This window comes from Melospiza georgiana, chromosome 1 (genome assembly GCF_028018845.1).
Source record: "Melospiza georgiana isolate bMelGeo1 chromosome 1, bMelGeo1.pri, whole genome shotgun sequence".
Classification (NCBI taxonomy): Eukaryota; Metazoa; Chordata; class Aves; order Passeriformes; family Passerellidae; genus Melospiza; species Melospiza georgiana.
Genome location: NC_080430.1, coordinates 59,244,033 through 59,263,885, shown reverse-complemented (window position 1 = coordinate 59,263,885; position 19,853 = coordinate 59,244,033). Strand labels below are relative to the sequence as shown.

At 37.4% G+C, this 19,853-nt stretch overlaps 1 protein-coding gene across 1 annotated transcript in view; it reads left to right on the top strand.

Moving 5' to 3' along the window:
- Window positions 1-52: 52 nt before the first annotated feature.
- The window catches only part of ICE1 (interactor of little elongation complex ELL subunit 1), a 42,327-nt gene continuing 22,526 nt past the window's right edge, over window positions 53-19,853 (top strand). Inside the window, exons 1-11 of the mRNA XM_058019277.1 lie at window positions 53-238; window positions 980-1,038; window positions 2,573-2,608; window positions 3,051-3,068; window positions 3,813-3,924; window positions 4,910-4,986; window positions 10,117-10,154; window positions 11,997-12,079; window positions 12,335-12,374; window positions 12,463-12,519; window positions 14,156-14,245. Coding sequence (XP_057875260.1) covers window positions 53-238; window positions 980-1,038; window positions 2,573-2,608; window positions 3,051-3,068; window positions 3,813-3,924; window positions 4,910-4,986; window positions 10,117-10,154; window positions 11,997-12,079; window positions 12,335-12,374; window positions 12,463-12,519; window positions 14,156-14,245 — 796 coding nt within the window. The remainder of the gene's footprint in view (window positions 239-979; window positions 1,039-2,572; window positions 2,609-3,050; window positions 3,069-3,812; window positions 3,925-4,909; window positions 4,987-10,116; window positions 10,155-11,996; window positions 12,080-12,334; window positions 12,375-12,462; window positions 12,520-14,155; window positions 14,246-19,853) is intronic.

The window sequence follows — 19,853 nt, the reverse complement described above, 5'->3', positions numbered from 1 at the left end:
TGTCTTTTCTGCTGCTAATAGTCAGGCAGCAGTGGACAGCATTCTTGAGGAGATGAAGGCGAGCTGGGTCCTTGCTAAAGCGGTGGCGCGGTCCGTGACGCCATTGAGCGGCGCACACGCAGGGCTCTCGGGGCCGCACGGAGGCGTGGGCACGATGATGCCCGGAGAGACGCCGCCGCCGCCGGCCGAAACTGCGGCCGCCGGCAGGACCTGCGCCAGCTGCGGTGTTCTTCAGCAGGTAGGCATCGACCGCCGTCCCTGTGGCGCTGGAGTGGGGTTTTTGCTCACAGACGAGGTAGTGGATCAGCGCCGGGCCGCTGGTGGGAAGTGTCGGGTACCACAGTCACCACTCCCTGTGCCGTCGGGAACGCGGATAGCGTGCGTGGTAAACGGGCTCTAAAAGTAGCAGCAGTGTCGAGTTTTAGCTAGGCGAAGTGTGGAAAAGCAGCTCGTGTCTCTGCGACGTGCTTAGTGGGATCTACCAGGGAATTTCTAGTTGTGTCCTGTTGGCTTTGATTCGATGCAGTATAAGGATTTAGAAATTACTTCCTTGAGGGCTCTTAAGCGAGTGTGTATTTTTATGGTATTACGCTTTGGGTAATTTTTGTTTTTCCTTTAAATGAAGAGAAGGTCCTGTTGAGACTTCATAGGACACACTTAGAATGAGTATGGATGAGAAACTGGAAAATCTCAAGTGAGCTAATGTTTATTGCTGATATTCTGCCAAAAGGTCAGTTGAATTTTGATGGAAAACGTTATAGGGATTTAGTGTATAATCTACTGCAGAGGCAAAGTTTGAAGAGCTTTTGTAGCAAAGCCTCACTTAAAGATGCATACTTACTTGTGGAGCCTGCATTCTCTGCGTGAATGAAGACAGTTTATTGAATTTTCTATAAATTTAGCCATTGGATTGGGGGTTATTTACAGTACTGATTTTTGGGGTGTAAGTTCTTTACTGACTTGAGACTCTTCCTTCCAGAATATGAATGAATATGTAGCTGCATTAATTGCATTGAAGCAAAAAATAATTGATGGAGAGTAAGTACAATTTCATGCATTTTTGTTTGTTTGTTTGGGTTTTATTCTTAAGGACTTACACCAATGCAGGAGATATGATTTTTGGAATGTGAATATTCGCTTGTGCACTACACTAAATGCTTCTCAAAATGAAAGTTCTTCGCAAGCATGTCCTAAATCTAGACTGTAAGACTAATTTATTCTGTAAAACATCTGTGTATAATGACAGTAAACAGAGCTATTTTGTGTACCTGTAATATTATTAGAAGTACAGGCAGAAGCAACTCTTTGAAGAGATTTATTTATTTATTTAAGGCAGAAGCAGATTATATTTATTGATATTTATTTATATTTATTTTGTTCATTTAATTGTGCTTGCTTATTTCATTTTTCTATAGTGAAGAATGTGGGAACTAAAAGTTGAGTACAGATGTGAACTTTTTCAGCAGAATTTGGTCTGATTATTAAATTCTGAAATTCTGTTGGGATTAAATATCAGAATGTGAAAAGTGAAGCTGAACATTGTTCAGAATTATATGATTATAAAATCCTTCTTACAGTTTGCTTTCCTTTCTGTGCTTGCTTCCAATTCTTCTCAAAACCCATCAACATATTGCATGGAGTATGGAGTAATATATCAATATATGTTTACCTCTATACTATGGCCCAATATCCATGCAATGGCTCCTAATTGTAGTGGTTTGTTTCTTGTGTATCCTTTTCTAGATACATGTCAATCTGGCTTTAGTGAATCTAAATGACAGTCCTGCATTCTATTTGCAGAGTATTTCAGCTAGTGTACACTGGGTCTCTTAACTAGGATCCTTTTCTCAAAGCTCCTTTACTCTGTTGCAATTTCTTTTCTGACCTCTTAATTTTGTGTCCCTCTTCTTTCTGCCAGCGCATATATTTCTTGCGGAAATTGCCTCTTCTTTAGCTACTTGCAGCTCAGCCTTTCTTTTTTGCTTTACTGGATTGCTCTTAACTATTGCAATAGAAAGTAATGCAGCCCTCTCTGTAACTCCCATGGTATTACTCTTTCTCGTCCTTTCCTTTCTCTGTTCTTGAAAAACATAATATTTGAGAAAAGAAAGTAGTAGCTTTCATTGGTGCTGTCCCATGGCCCTCTTGCATCAGGCTAAGTGTTACCCTTTATGGCTGCTAGGAGAATAATATAAAGATTAAAGCCTTTTATGGTCTTTCATACTATTTCTCTGAGATGTGTGTTCTTTTTTTAGGAAAACATCCTTTCAAGTATGGAAACGTGTTTTATATATATATATGTATATTATTTCCTTTGTCTAAGCAATACGTTTTTTTAAAGCTGCAATTAGTTAATGGCTACAACTTCATGTAATCGCCAGTTGGTTTTTTTTCCTACTTAAAGCAGTTTGATTTGAGGTTTGAATGGCTTAATGAAATCAAAGGGTTATATTGACTACTATCAGAAAATTTAAACCAATCTTACACTTTCTCTATTTATCTATAAAGCAAAAGGAAAGATGAGAAAATGGTGAGAAAATGAGTAATGTGTGGATTTTTTCTTTTCTTACAGTCGTTTGCTGACAGAGTATCAACAGAAATGCACTGATATCCTTTAGTTTTCTCTTTCTGTTCTTACAGGATTAGTATACCTAAAACATTTACAAAAGGGCTTGAGGCTTTCTGTTTAGGTTATGAGATTATGTCTCTAATAAAGAACAAACTGGGTGGATTTTGTAAAGAAAATAGGCCTTTGGAATTAAAACTATCCACTTAAGATCTGCCTATTTCTGGTATATGATTATGGTAGTCTATTTGAAATCTGAGTTGCTGAGAATTACTCAATCTTTTTCATGTAACAGAAGAAGCTCTAATTCACTTCAAATGTACTGAAATGCATGTATAAACACTTAGTTCTGCAAGTCTTGGGGAGTGTTTTTTCTGGGAGGAAGTCTTTACTGGATGTTTCTTTGCAAGTTGCAGTCAGATTGAAATATACTTAAGGACATTTGTTAAACTGTTTTTAATTTCTGCCTTAACAAGAGATAACAGCTTCAATTTGCTGAACGGTAAGTTGGATTTATATTGTTTACTAAAGATGTATTACTAAAGATGATATATTCTTTGTGTTGCGGTTACTTTTAGGAGTCTGACGGTGTCATAGCAACAGCCATAGGTCTAAGCTGCACTTTTAGTATGGCACTTTTACCATGCTTCCTAGGCCATAGTTAGCAAAGGTATGATGAGGAGAAAAATCTGTCCTTCCTCTACAATACATGTGTGGGATTCTTTCCTGGCCCTGAGCTAGTGAGAGTCCAGGTGTAGATGTGAAGCTCATCTTTTGGTGGTAGTTAAATGTATGGCTATTTGGAGCGTCCATATTTGTATGAAGTGTTTTGACTTAAGAGTTGTGTCTGTGTGCCCTTGCTTACTCTGTGATTATAGAGGAAGAGGCAGCGTATAATTTTTATGGACTCCAACCTGCCTGTTGAAAAACACTGCATTTGGACTCTGCTCTTACTTTACAGCAGAGACACTTATTACTGGCACTTTAATGTAGGCAGCATACTTCTGTGGCACATGCCATCTGCTTGCTTCTAGCTTTGGGTTCAGTGTAATGTTTTTAAATCAGATTTTCTTTAAATAGGTGGAAAAATGAGAATACTGAAACTATTAAAGTTTTTAGGTATCTCTCTCAGCATTTTTTCCATAGGATAAAAGCATAATACTCATGCTTAATTGAAGAATCAGAATGCTGAGTTTCAAAGCATCTGTGGTTTTGGCAACTTTTTAAATTGCACATCTAATTTCAGAGAGATCTCTGCTCTTCGTTGCCAAGTGGAGAAGATGTTACAGAAAATTCTGCCTCTGGAAAAATGTCAGGAAGAGTTGGGTTCTGTGAAGGCAGAGTTGGAAGAAAAAAAGGTGTGCTTGTTTAAATAACTTGAGCTTTTTCTGTTGAAAGAAATGCATATTCCTAATGCTCATCTTAATGCAGCTGACTTTTAATGAACTCTGTTCTTATTTCTAGCTCACTGAGACAGGTAGCTCTGGTGAAGTTAGGTGAAATTAATTAAATTACTTCAGGTTTCAGAGAGGCAATAAGTTTAGGTTGTTGTAGTTCTTAAAATTTTTGGTCAGATTATTTGGTTATTTCCTCACGAAGGAAGGAAGAAATGAGAAACATTCAGACTCCTTTGGTTTTCTGCTCTGATCTTGTCAGATTATTGAATATAACTTGCACTAGTGAAAAGGTGCCAAGAAAGAGGGTCTGTGCAGAATAGTGTTGTGCTTCTGTTACCTTTTTGAACATATGTTTAATTTTACATCATTATCTTCTGAAGTTTATTCCTAATTTCTCTCCCATCGCTTAGCTGAGGTGTAGTCTACAGGGAAGAAAGTTTAGATTGTTCAAGTTACCTACATGTATGTGTTTTCTAGACATTATTATAATTTCTGAAGAAAATACTCCAGTTTCTTTCTTGTAGCTTTTTTATAATGAAGATACTAACATTTGTCTTGTTGCTGTATGTAGTTAGTGTTCTGTGTTAGAATGATTTTATAACTGCTCTTCCCTCAGCAAGCATTAGTAGCTGATGTCCTGATGGCACTTGTTCAGAAAAATGCATAGTGTATAGTAGTTAAGATCTTGATTTCAGCTTCAAGTTCCTATCCAGCTAGGTGTTCAAGGCATGTACTTAAAGATAGACATAAAGAGATTAATGTTTGTTTGTTATAACTTTTGCCTTTAAAGAAAGAAGATAACCTGACTTTCCAACTTGCTTCTTTTCTTATTGAATATACTTAAACTTTTTTGGCCAGGCACTGTTTTCATTAGAAGAGGTAAGGTGTCTGCCATTTTTTTTTGCCCTCAGTATGGACATATTTTAACTGTGTTTTCCTTCTTCAGAATTCTCTCAAGATTTATCAGGAGAGCCAACTGGAATATGTCAAAATTAAAGAAGAAATATTAAACAGTGATGCTATGTGAGTGATGCTTCTTTTTTTTCTTAACCTTTCTTTGCCTCTTTTACCTCTTCCAAACTTGATAATGTACCTTATCTAGTTATGCTTTCTATCTCACTCAAATGATCCTAAGTATTGTAGCAAACTCTTTTGAGTGCAGTGTTACTTTATTTATTGTCTTGTCATGAAGTGGCTTTATGTGGTTGTTTAATTAAAGTCTTTAAGAACAGGATGAAATTGAAAAAAGCTGTAGTTTCTCCAGTTCTAAGTGGTTCTTAGTCTCAGCTTTTTGTTATTGCCATCCATTTCAGTTTTGCTGTTAAGTCTCTGAGGCCAATATAAGAAGAATATTGCCAAAGTGGTCTGAACTAAAATCAGTCCTTAAAATAATTATTTTAATGTAACAGCTCAGCAGTTCATAGTGAACTGTCTGCCATGTTTGGAAATGAGCAGGAAGGATTTGGCACCAAAAGTGCAAAAGTAATTTTTGCTGCCATAATACAGAGTATTCTGAAGCTGTGCCTTGTTAATTTCCAAAGATTGTTTTTCCAGTAAGCAGTCAGTCAAAGGTTTCCTTGCCTGGAGCATATGTGTGTGTTAACTTTTACAGCTCTTGATGCATACTCTTAATGGGCTTGTCTAATTGCTTTTTAATCCTCTAATATTTTTAACCTTTAAATCACCTATATCAGGGAACTGTGACTTCTCAGTATTGTGTGGGAAAGTTCTCATGCTCTCAAAAGAGAACCAGCTATATATATAGCAAGATGTTGGTAGTTGTGGTTATTTTTCTTCATGTGCATCACTTTGCATTTACAAAAACCAGTTGCACTCTAGTGACTTAGAATTCTAAGACCCTTTTGATTTTGTAGTCAACTTTTATTTCTAATGTGTTCTAGCACACATCCCAATGGGACTCCCTCTGGTGACTCCTTTCTTCCATGTAAGCTGGCTATCATTTTTAACTTCGGTGTTTCTAAGCTATTTTGGTGCTACCAGCCGGTCAAGGAAAGTGTTTGGTTCTCTCTGCTCAGTACTGGTGAGGCCATGCCTTGAAGCCCAATTCTGGGCTTTTTTGTACAGGTTTACAGGTATCCTGGAGAGAGTCTAATGAAGGTCCACAGAGATGATCAAGTGACTGAAGCATTTCTCAAAAGAAGTACACTAGTCTCTTCATGTGACTTGTGAAACATATGGTGTTCACAAGCAGAGCAGCAAGCCATTATTACCCAAAAGACTGTATGAGGAGACTAGGATTGTTGTCATTTCTTCAGCCATTCTGCACTTACTTCACATATAGACGTACTCAATGTACTGTGAGCTTAATAAAATAGTCAGTACATTGTTTTATCTAAGAGCAGCAGAGAGCAGCTACCCCATTGCTAACTGCATCTTAAGAGGGAACTGACCACGCTGATGTGCTGGCAATTTATTGTGTCAGTATAGATATAATGTTTGTCCCTGTCTGTCACTCATATCTTCAAGAAGGAGGAGCCAGGGAACTACAGACCAGTCAGCCTCACTTTGATCCCTGGGAAGGTGATGGAGCAGGTCATCCTTGAACTCATTTTCAGGCACATGATGGACAAGAAGCTCTAGAGTAGACAGCATGTCTTTATGAAGGGGAAGTTGTGCTTCACTGACCTTATAAATTGACATGTTTTCTAGATCAGGGGAGAGCAGTGGCTAGTGTCTGACAGGGAATAAGATCTCTGACACCGTTTCCCATAATAGCCTCGTCATAGCCCATTAGTCTGGTGCTGTAGGGGCTGGATGGGCAGACAGTGGATCAAAAACTGGCTGAATGGCTGGGCCTTGAGTGTGATGGTGAACACTGTGCCAAAGTCTGGTTGGAGACCAGTAGATAATACTACCCTAGGGGGAGACAGAGAGGGCTGCGCAGTGGGTCTAGTCCAGTTTAACATCTTGTTAGTGATCTGCATGATGGGGCAGAGCCTACTGTCAGCAAACTTGACAATGGCACACGTGTGGCTGATGGGCCAGAGGGGCATGCTGCTGTCCAGCACAAGCTTGACAGGCTGAAGAAATGAGGTAACTTTTCAGCAAAGAGAAGTGTGAAGCCCAGCACCTGATGAGGAAGAATCACCAGTATGTGCTGGTGGACAGCAGCTTGGGATGATTTCATGACGTGAGCCAGCGATACACACTCATGGCAAAGAGGTACCAGTATCTTGGTTTTCAGTGAGTTTTGCCAGCAGGCTGAGGGAGATGCTATTCTCTTCTGCTCAGCACTTCTGATGCAACCCCTGAAATAATGTTAGTTCTGGACTTCTCAATACAAGAGAGACATGGATATATGGGAGTGTGTTCAGTGAAGGACCATGAAGATGATTAGGGAATAGGAACATTTCTCCCATGATAGAGGGCTGAGAGAACTGGAACCGTTAAGTCTAGAGAAGAAAAGACTCAGGGGTGGTATTACCAATGTCTATAAATACCTGAAGGGAGCATGTAAAGAAAAAAGAACCAGGCTCACTTCCTTGGACCTCAGTGATAGGACAAGAGGCAGTGGGAACAAACTAAGACAAAGAAGGTCATGTTTCCTGTGAACATCAGGAAAGACTTTTTGCTGTGAGAATGATTGAGTACTTCCATGAATTGCCCTGGGAGTTTGTGGCCTTATCATCCTTAGAAATCTTCAGAAGCTATTTGGAAATGGTCCTGGCCAGTGAGCTGTAGGTGGCCCTGCCTGAGCAGTGTGGGTTGAACGCCATAACTTCCAGTGGGTTCTTGCCACCTCAGCCTCAATTCTGTGATGCCATAGCTGTTTTGTATACCTCTGATACTGAGGCCATTTGAAGCAGTAGGTCATATGAGTTCAGTAATTTGAAAGCTGGATTTTTCCAGAAGCAGAATAATAGTGAATTGTGCATAAAATTACTGTTAATTTACAGGTACTATTAAAAAACTTAGGTGAGAAATTATCACTCATGTCCTTTGGTCCAGTCTGCTATTCAGAGCCAGTGTTAAAGTTAGTTTGCTCAGGACTGTCTAGTTGAGATCTGAATATTCTACAGGGATGGCAGTTCCCATGGAGTACAACTTCTCTTAGCGTAGCATTCTGTCAGCTGCAGTTGTGCATGTGTCTTAAGGATCAGATGTTGAGGAACTTGAGTTGGGTAACATAAAAGGAGTTCTGCCCAAATGCATCATCTGCAAACTGCTTTTTGTAAATTGCTAGATTTAACATCTACCTATTTTCTTCATGTAGTTGTGTGTTGATGAAATTAGTATAGTTCTGCATATGTAAATGTAATTACGTAATTTATAAATATTATTGCAATGATTATGTCGGCACTTTGTTTCTCTTTGTTCAGATTCTTGTTATTTGTATCCTAGTTTTTTTTATCTCAAGTTGAAAAATGCCTATGAGGATCATTGAGTCCAACTCCCTTCTCCTCGCAGGACTATTTAAAACTAAGCTGTAAGACTAAGACTATCATTCAGGTGCTTCTGGAACTTTGACAGGCTTGATGTCAATGATTGCTTCCCTGGGGAGCCTGAAGAACCTTTTCCTAATGTTCCATCTAAACTTCCCTAGTGCAGCTTCAATGCATTTCCTTCTGTCCTATCACTGGTCACCAGAGAGACGAGATAAGCACCTTCCTCTCCACTGTCCCCTGCTGAAGAAGTTGTAAACTGTGATGAGGTCACCCCTCAGCCTTCTCTTTCCTGAGCTAAACAAGCCACTCATGGTCTTCCAACACAGGTTTCTGGTAGTCCCAGGGTCTGTCATTGGTGACAGATGTGAAGAAGGCATTAAATACCTCTGCTTTGCATCCCTATTTGTGATGTGACTAACCACATCAAGCAATGGACTGATGTTATTTCTGATCTTCCATTTGCTGTTAAGATATTTTGAAAAGCCCCTTTTGTTGAATTCTAATTCAGCTTGAATTCTAATTGAGCTTTGGCTGCATGAGCTTTACCTGCAATGGTAAACAGCATCTCTGTGGTCTTCCTGTGTCGACTTATCTTGCTTCCAATGTCCATGCATTGCATATGTAGTACTTCTGTGCCTTCACTTGAAGATAATCTACAGAGAAACAGAAGTTCGTTACGTCCTGTTTTCTAAAGGACAACTCCCCCCTTCCCCTGCCTCCCTGTATTTTTTTCTATGAAGGTGTTTTATGAGGAATTTTGCTGAAATTCTCACCTATGGCTTGACTGTCAAAGCCATCATATAGAAAAGTAAGTATGAACCTCTTCAGGCTGAGAAGGCACAGAATCCTCAGTCTATTACTTTATACTATAAATACTTTGACTACTAAACATGCAAAAGGTGGTCAATCATACCATTTATGAGTGGATTTTTGAATATATTCTGGTTAATGTCTGAAGTGGTAATTAAAGCCTGAACATCCAGAAAGACTTATATTGTAAGTCTCAATCTATTACACAGATTTTAATATGGGGAATAAATTAACTGTGTTCTACTTCATGAAAGTGATCAGTGATCATTGGTAGAATTGTCTACTTACCACAACAGTTTAAAAACAATTTCTGTGATATTAGAATTTAGTAGAAGAAAATAATAGGAATGTGTATTTTTCTATTTTCTATTTATTTATTTTCCAGTTCTGTGTGTTTTACATTTAAGGTAGGATTGGAAATGTTGAAGTCAAAATTGTTTGGGATGCTTCATGTTTTTTCCTTTGGTTTGATTTTAGTCTAAAGTATCTGGATGTTCTGAACAAAAAGGTTTGGGACATAAGTCATTCTGAGGGCCATTCATGATTATATTATTGCTTAGATATTATTCATTGTAAGCAAAGCTTGATAGTTTTTAAGGAGTAAAGCTAACCTGTCTGCATTACATCTTGGAAATGCAAAAAATAGAAGCCAGTTTTCTGCGGTTGTATTTCTAATACTGGGTTGTTGCTAAAGGTATATTTAGTGGATTGACTCTCTTAAAAGCAAACTTTGCGTCTGTAACAGATACAGCTGTTTGTGTGAGAATGCCAGCAACATGGCACCAATTTGATTTTTCAACTTCAAGGACTCATTGGTCTCACAAGATCCTGGGTATAGGAGGTGTTTTTTCTTTGAATGGCTAGATTTTTTTTCTGACTTTTCATGCAACATAGTTGTTTTTTAAAAAATAATCTATTAATGTGTTCTATTTAACAGGAGAAAGAAACTGGAAACTAAAGTGAAAAAACTTGAAGGTAACTTTCTACATTGAGTAGGTCAACAGTACAGTAACATAATCCCTTTTTTTCCTTTTCTGTCCAGAGGAATTGTGACTTTAACTTTGATGCCCAAGGAACAAGGCAGGCCAATACTATGTGGGGTGCTTAGTCTCTGATTTATATCAGCCATCCTGCAGAATATTTTCTGCTGAGTGTCTTAGGCACATGACTCAGATATAGTTGGAAGGGAACTTCTAGTCATGAAAACTTCAAAGGATGGAGTGTTACCAGTGTCTGTAGGCAGCTTGGTTCAGTAACATGTTGGAAACTCCTGTGTTTCAGTTTACACCTAATTCTACCATACAGCAGTCTTGTTCCATCTTCTTGATTGAACAATCTCATTAGCAATCTCATTCCATCTTCTTGATACCTCTTTGTACAGGAAAGCTGTTCTTGTATTCTTTCTATGATTTGTTATGTTTTCCCTTCTGGCTGGTTAAGTCTAGTTCAATTAGACTGTTTTCGTAGGGCATGTACTCCAGTGTTCTAATAATCCTGGCAGGATTGTTCATGTTTATGTTCATATTAAAGTATTTGTTCCTGATGCACTTTTTCTGACTTCTAAATGGTCTGGCACTTATATTTTAGTTGGTTAGTTAGTTAGTTTGTTTGCTTTTTTTTTACATGGAGAAAAAGCATTGGCTTCATGGCCCTGTGTTTTTCTTGTTTGCGAGGATGGATGTATGTAAGACTTTTTGAGACTTCACTTGCTGTGTCATCAATTGGTAGGGCAGATATTTGCATTCCTATCACGCATATTTTAGCTGTGCTTACCATAGTTCAAAATACAGTGAACTGAGTGACATATCTTAGTGATAGAAACCCCCTGAATCTTACTGTAAAGTGCAGGTACAAGGTGTTTATTTTGATGAGAATTTTGGAGTTCCATTGCAGGACTGCCAGGCTTTTTACACACTTGCCTCCAAAATCTCAAATTCTGGCAGAACTAGAACAAAATACTGAGAAGGAGTATGTGTTAGGTCCAATTTCAGTGACTATTTTATCTGTTTTGGTTTTTTCTATGTTCATTAATTATCTCAAACATTGTATCTTTTGGCAGTATGAAATTTTGCCATTGTTTTTTTGTAAGCTTACCACTCAAGGTTCCTTTTTAAAACATTTTATTTTAATAGGCTCTCTTCTGATTTGATCAGCAGGAAGATTCCTTTTCTTTTCTTTCCTATCCATATATAAGTCATCAGGCTGAACTCTCAGGAGTTCTCTCAGCTGACTGTGTCACCTAAGAATTTTCCTAGGAACCTTGTGTTCAGTTCTCACCTACCCTATACACCCTCTATTTCCACCCATCTGCACTCTAGCCAGGTGTCTGTTAGACATTAAGAGATAAGGTCCTCTTCTCTATTAGTTTTGAGTGCTTTATGTATCTTTCTAATGCAGCTGGCTGTGGTGTTTTCATCTCTGAACAAGAGCTCTTATTTAAATAAGAGAATAAAACTGTAAAAACCATTTTGCAGTCAATTTTATCTCCTTTTTTCAACAATATACTTGATGTATTTTGTTCTACAGTACAATATCATTACAATATGACCCACTCTTCATTCCTGCATATAATTGAGAAAACTAATATATGTATTGCTGTGGTTCAAAACAGTAATTATACAGTAGAAGGCAACATACTTGTATGCATGAGATGTTGTCCAAATGAACCAAAATATAACTTCAGTAGATTTGTATTTCACACTATCTTTTTTTTTCTGGTGACTTTATTTGCAAACTAGGGAACTACTATACCAGCACCACTTAAATTAGTGGCCTCTTTACAGTTTCTAAATTGAATTTTGGTTCTCTTTTTTGAAGAGGCTGCAACAAAGCATGCACAGGACTTCAGACAACTAAAAACTGAAAAGAAAAGGCTTGAAAAGGAGCTGAAAAAAGCACAAGTAAGGCTTTATTTGTCTTTGTGTGCAACTCTTTTAGTATTTTTGGGGGAAATAAAGAAGCTATTAGTGTAATAGGTGCTGAAATAGTAAAATTACATTTTTGGGGGAATATTGAGTAACTAAACATTAGCAGTTCATTGTAAGAGAGAAATTTTCCAACTTCAGAAATGTTGATATAGATTTCATGCTCTTTAGGAACTGATGTTCTAAGAAATATATATGGCATAAAAATTCTGTACTTCTTAATTTTAACAGGTAAAGCTTGGTGGTGTAATTAAAGAGAAGTGCAGAAAATGTAAGTGCTTACCTTTGAATGCCTTTGAATTTGTATGTGGTGTTGTTCCATTTGAATATTTTCTTTCCACCTCTCCTCTTTTTAATAGTTAAACATGCAGAAACTCAGAGTTCAAGTGAAGATCTTGCAACGTATATAGACAAAGGTAAGACTTTTTGCAAGTCCATTCTCTGTGTGGAACCAATTGTTACGAATTTATTGCAGCTCTTCTGGAGCTGCAATTTTGGAAACAGGGGATACTGCTAAAGGGCTATAAGAGCAGATGTGATTGATCCAAGTAGGTTACACTGATGAAAGACAATCTAATAGATTACTATTTTCAGTTTTTCAGTAAGGAAAATTCTTGATTTATAAAAATGACTAGTCTACCCTGTGCATACGTGAAGTCAGCTAATGTGCAATTACAGAACAAAATGCAAACACTGAAAAAAATACTAACAATCCTTCTGAAGCTTCCTGAAATCATAAAGCACCAAATAGGAGAGTAATATGGTAAAATTTCTATGTGAGACTTGGAAAATCAAATGGAAATACAGGAGGTATAGTTGTATCTTATCTTACTGACATTTTTTTTGTTTTAGTGATCTAAAATATATACTACAAATTTGAATCTGACTGAATCTAACTCTAATGGAGCAAACTCCTTGAAAACTTCCTCCAAAGTACCGAGGCCAAACTTTAGGCAAATTTATTATTTGTATTTTTTGCAGTCTTTTAAAGTGCTGGTACTGCTTTTGAACTGTTTAGATATGCTGAAGGCTGTTTTGAGGCAAAAGAACTTCACTTTTCTATTTCTTGCTTTGAAAATAGGTTTGCTGCAGAAATTAAATGTTTTTGAAAAAGCCACACCTTGTCAGTTTGTGTGTGTCTTGGCATATTTTTACTTTTGGATTGTACTGAATTGGTACCACATTTAATCCTTTGATTTTTAATTAGTGGCAAAATAGGAAAATTAATATCTGAACATTAATTTGAGCTTCAAATAGCAGCAATGATTTATTAATAATGAGTAAATGGTAGTGTTGTTATTAGCTGTTTAGCAAAATTTGGTAGGTTTGCCTTGTATATGCTGACTGTTTTTTAACATGTCTCTTCATAAAATAATAGCAGTTTGGCCTTTGACTTACAGAATTTGCACAAAAACAGTCTCAGTTCCTGATTGTTGGATTTATGATACTGTTGGCATAAGTCTATAAGGTGCAGTTCTGAGTTTTTCTTCCCTCTCCACTTCTCTTCTGTCTCTGAAACTAGGTTGTTTGACATCACCTAGCAGTGGTGCTGTTAGAGCTGTAGACAGTCTCCTAGTGTTGTGGCCTGATAATTAGTTCAGATACATGGTGCTATTACATGATAAAACTAAGATTAATTATTACTGAGTAAGCAGAAATGTGATATACATCTTTGTAGAAGATTTTCTCCCAGGTTCATGTAACTTGATTTGTTTTACAGAGCTGTTTGATTTCAGTAATGCTACATTTGTATCTGTTTTACCTTTTAATTTGGGGGCTGTTATAACTTTTTGCAGTACTCCCTATGAAAAGGAAAAGGTAGAGCATTCTCCAGCTGTTCCTTTAGTCTGCTATGGGGATGTGGCCAGTACAGGATCTATTCCCTAAATGGCATCTAGCATTTCTCTTTCACTGAAGCTTGTGCCTTGTTTTAATTTTTGTAGGTATTTTGTAGGCATGTCTGTGTTCTAAGTAAAATAAACACAAATTCTTAGTTCAATTCTATCAATTTATTTAAAATAAATAGATTTTTTTGTTTATTTATTTTAACAGGAAGAGCGATGTTCTTATTAGAACAACTCCGGATGTGCATTGACAGTGCAAAAGGAGAAAGAGAGAATGAGAAAAATGATCCTGTCTTAGGTACAATGGCATGCAAAGTCTTGAAATTTTCTTGATACTCTCTCCTTTCCTGACCAAAAGGCAATGTTGGTATTTTCTTTCAGCTTCTATTTGGGATAAGGAATGATCGAACAAAAGAAGACTTAACTGTTACAGAGAGTAGGTTCCAGTTGGGTAGTAACTGCATAACACTCTTTCAAAAGACTTAAATACTTTCCTTGATATTTGTCTGGTCAATTACATGTGTGATTAGAATCTGAATTATCTGAAAATAATACAAATATTAATTTGAATGGGTAAGTAAACTTGAACCATCTTCTGATAAAAAGCTGTTGTAATTTGCTGTTGCAATCAAGAAATCAAATTCTTTTACTGTTTCTAAGTAGTCAAAACTCATCTCATGGTTAAAACATTATTATTATATCATAATCAACTCTGTAGTATATAATGTGAATGATTGTGCATATGGGCTCTTTTTAGTCTGAAACAAATATGTGGTAATATAGTTGATTTATAAGGTTTAAGAAGCTGTTAACTCCATTTTCTTCTTTGTAATGTGATATTCAGATAATGATAAAAAAATAATCTGAGTAGTTATCCACATGCATATTCACAGCAAACTTTAACTTTACATAGCAGATATTTTCTTTCTGCACTGAAGAGTAGTAGATGCCTTGAAACTGCATTAATTTCTGTGTTGCATCTCTGGAATGTTTTTATTAAGCTTTATTAGTTTTTTCAGTTTCTCTACTACTTTGATTTTTTCTGTAACTAAAGGTGTAGAGATACTGCCTGGGATTGGTACCCAGCAGCATTAAGAGCTTTGAAGATAAACTTTTCAAAAACCCTGTTAAGTCTGAAAATGTGCTACTAGTGTAGATCATAGTGAATCTGCCTTCAGATGTGTTCCAGTGGAATCCACTTAAGAGGTGCCAAAATATAAGGACCAGCTCATAAACCTGTTAGTCAGCCTTACTTCCTTGAGTTTAATGCAGCAAATGCATGGCTTCAGCTCCAAAACTGAGCTGGACACTTGTGCCCTGCAATTCTGAATTTAATGTCTCGATCAAGGATCAATCAAGTGACAAGAACAAGCGCAAGAAACTGAAGAGTTTAAAATATATGTGATTTTAGGGATATCAGGTTCCAGAGTAATCCCTTTGCCATCCACCAAAAGAGGAACTTTAGATTTCAGAAACTGTGTTCCATCTTTCCTATTCATATCTTCTTAAGGAGACGACAGTACTTTCATAGAAGAAAGCAATTATCTCTAAGAGTCTCTTTCTTCCCACTTCAGTATGGAGAAAATTCTAAGCTTAGACCATGCTTTTGTTGGAATGGTTAGATTTTGTAGAAATAAGTCTTTTGTCCTGTTACTGGTTCGTTTTTTTTTTTTTCCCTCATCAAGTCTAGAGCAGCTATATCGTTATTCAGCCTCTTATGCAACTGGCCTTCACCTTGAATTCATAATAACAAAGTGCTTATGTTTATGGGTGCAATCTTCTAGGAAAAAAAGGATCTTAATGAGTTTGCCCATATTATAATAGTTTCAACCTAGAGAGCAGATCAGCTTGATGGTAGTATCTTTTTCAGAGAATGTCAGTTCATCTGCTGCCTGGATCTAGCCTTTCAAAAGTGTACATCTTCTAACATTTCTCAGTATATTCAAATGTGCTATACAATACCCAAAGCTTTGCATTATGGATCAGTGTCTTCTCTGTTCTGCTAAGGTTGATACAACTTTGAATGGTTTTCTTGAAGAATGTGTTCATATATGAAAATTGGAAGACTCATGAGGCTTTCCAAATGTGCTGTTGTGAAAGCCTCATAGGATAATGGAGGTTTGCCAAACTTATTTTAAAAGCATTTGGTAGTACTGTTACAAATCTACCAGTAATAAAGTTGACAATACGTGCATCTGACCATCAGTCCAGTAACCTTGGGCCATAATCTAGGGTTAATAAGACATTGATAGTATTTTAGTCTTTATCTCATATAGTTGGGACATAAAATCACCTACATTGTGAATAAACATTTAATGAAGCATTTGCAGCTGGGTGCTGAATATTTTGGTAAGTTGGGTTCTCTAACATGCTCTGTTCATATGCAATGGTGAGATGAACTGAAGAAAAGTAAAGACCCTGTCTGGGAGGAGTCAAGCTTCTTCAAGAGGTATTCTGTAACTGGGTTCTGAGCTAAAGTTGGCTTACTACGGAGCTATACCCATCTTATCTGCTCATCTTTTTGTCTGGGGGTACAGGATAGGGCAGAAGCTGCATGTAGATTGTAAATGCAGAGATGGAAAGGAGTGCACTTGAGTTGTCTGCTTTAATATCAGATTTACTGTCTCAGAAAACAGAATATTGCCTGTAGAATCAAAGAATATTTAGTGTATGAAGCATCCTGAAATTCACATAATTGGATATAGGTTGAAAAATTCTGCCTCATTGTCAGGGCATTAAAAATTTCAGTGGAGGAATTTTTTTCTCAGAGAAACACCACTGTTCTTGAGAAGTGTGCAGTTGCTTCTGCCAGGCATCTGCAATCTTTGTGCTGATGAGGTTTTACTGTAAATCAGATGAAATTCTTTGGCTAGATTATTTATTTTTATAAAATACCACATCTTAATCTGGTCCTTCTTGAGACGAAAATACCACAAGACTTGTTTCAAAAAGTTGCTTTGTTGCTTGGAGTGAGGAGAGGACAACTTGCAACAGTGAATTGCCTTGCAATGTATCCAATCAAGACTGAAGTTTTGAGTTGTAAAATATAGTTTGTTTAGTACCAAGGCAATCAATTTTAGCATTGGATCACTTATTTCATCTCTGCTTCTTTCTCCACTTTGCATGAAGAAGATATTTCAAGTAGTACATGATAGCTTTTGATGGTATTTTCAAATCAGAATAATCTTAATCTATCAGAAGTGAGAGAAGGCAGCAGTGTAAGGGTTCGAAGCTACATGAACTAGATTCCAGGTTATAGATTTCAGAAGAAAACTTTATCAGTTCATTGAGTCACATAATGAACAGGAGTGCGATTCCCTGGATAGAGTAAAATTTGTCTGTGAAATATGATCTTTGCGAGGATCCTTCCAATGAGATGGGCTCAGTATTCATAAGGCTTTTGCTGGACCTGAGGTTCAGACCAAGGTGCCAGAGTTGACACTTCAAATGAAGAAACTTACATATGTTGAATCTTTAAAAATTGCTATGGCAACTCTTGCTATGGTTAAATGGGTAACTGTAAGAAAGGTATCTCATTGCCAAAGAAATGCAGTTATTAGTGACTGGGTTGGAAAGGGATGAGTAGAGAAGTTTGGAGAATTTCTTAGTTATTCAGAAATTATGTCTTCGATCCATTGTTCAGGGGAAACATTTAAATGAATTACACATGTCAATATTCTTGGACTTGATGTAGGTGCATGACTGATTTTGAGAGTATAGATAGGATGTAAAGTTCCTAATAAGTCAGTACTATTGTGTAGTTCACTGTGAAAAGTTAACTTCCTAATTTTCTAAATGGAGTCCTTTTAGGGGCAAAATCTTTAACTGTGTTGCTGCCTGCTTCAATGCAGAGTAAATTCTGAGCTTTGAAATGATTGGCACAAAAAGACATGAAAAAAATGTAAGAGACAACCAACTTCTGAATTTTCCTTATTTTCTTTGTTTCTATTTGTCAAAGAGCTCCTTTTGCCTTGGATTGGAATTCAATTTGTAAAATGAATGTAGGTTTGTCCTGAGAAAATTTAGAACATCTAGAAGCTCTATGTGACTGTGGCTTGTAAATGGCTTTATAAAACAATGGATTGTTGTAATACTTATAAAATGTAAAGGGAATGGCAGAGCTTTCTTATCTTTGGTGAAAATGATGTGCTAGGGCCCTTCAGGTTGATCAGTTTCTCCCTCCTCCTGGTGTCCAGTGCAGTAGTTGAGATTTTTTCATGGAGTTGCTACCTGAAGTGACTTGAGATAGATCTTTGAAATAGGGTTATTGATCAGTTTTTCTGATTTACTCCTTTAGTGGTGCTGACATATCAGAATGTGCTCAAAAGTTTTTGATGGCTGAGGAGGCTATTTTGACCTATCAAGTTAAATTAATGTTTTTAAATATAATACTACCATTGATGTTGCTTTAGGAATATCTGTGTAAGTTCTAGTAGTGGATTAACACAGATAGCAGTAATGAAGCACATGATTTTTTTTTCCCCCAACAGAATGCAAGTTGTGCCAGTTAAATTAGTACATCCTATACTCAAAACCATTTTGTGCACGTGCTGTTATTTCTACTGTGGGATGGTGTTGTGACTTGCCTTTGAGGCAGGGCAATCAGATTTGTTGCTAAAGGATCCCTTGGGGTGGATTAAAGTAGAAAACCAGTAAATAATTGGTATAACAACAAATTTTTTAGAACTGCTTTGAAACTGTACATGGAAAACACTGTAAAGTGGATTGGAAAGGAGTATATAGCTATTCTGAAGTGTATGATCACCCTAAAGAGGAAAGCTAGAAAAAAAAGAGGAGAAAAGACAAAGATAACCACCACCTGTGGCTCCAATGATGTGTAGGTGATTGTGGTCTGTGATTTTGATACGCAGTAGGAGTCCATCAGAGGTGGAGACCTGCATAAGCATCAAAATTTGGGGTTTTTATAACTCTCATTTTTCCAGTAAACACTCCAGTACCTCCTCCAGGAGGAGTTCCAGACATGTACAATCTCCTTTCTCGAAGATCATCGAAGTCCAGTAGTGTCAAGCTGGCCAGTCCGGGTGTTTGTCTCTGCCCAGACACACGTAGGATGGCTCTGGGACAGCCCGCACTTCAAAGGACGAGTCTGGACTCTTCAGATTTTCAGTCTTTGGATTGTTTATTATTTCTTATCTATAGAATTTTTTTTCTGCCCGACAGAGGTATGACCAGCAAGGCAGCCAAGGGCACTCGGACCTCCCACTGGGCAGTCATCTCTTTTTATACTAAAAACTACATACATCATATTTACCTTTATTTCCCAATACTTTTCACCCATATTAACAAGTGCACCTGCACCATTGACCAATCCCAAAGTGCCAACATCACCACAGAAAATGGATGACAAGAAGAAGAAAGAAGGACAAGACACACCCTGATCCCTCCATCTTGTCTCCATAACCCCCCTGTACCAAAACCCTAAAATCTATCTTTCATTCTGTAAACACATCATTCTTACACCATTCATTCCCAAATGACTCTCATGTCCTCAAACAGGTGGCACATCCCTCGAAGGGTCAAAGTCAAGCCACCAGGTACTTTTGGCAACATTCCAGGATCTCCGAGCCCCCCCCCAAGGATTCTCTCAGTAACTCTGGACATCCGGAGTGATATGCTGAGTTCCCACATCAAGCAGGGGTGTGAGAGTGTGTGTTCAGGGGCTGGACAAAGTTTCTAAACAAAGATTCTGAGTAAACTTTCAGAGTTTTGCAGCTTATGGTACACGAAACTGTCATAAAAAAACCCTTACCCTGCCTGTGCAGGTAAATTGTTTAACAGCAGTTTCTCTTAAATGTAAACTAGCTTTTTTAAAGAAAAATTCAGTCACAAAATTCAGGTGGTTCACTGCAGATAGTGTACTCATATGTATGCAGAATAGGCTTGAT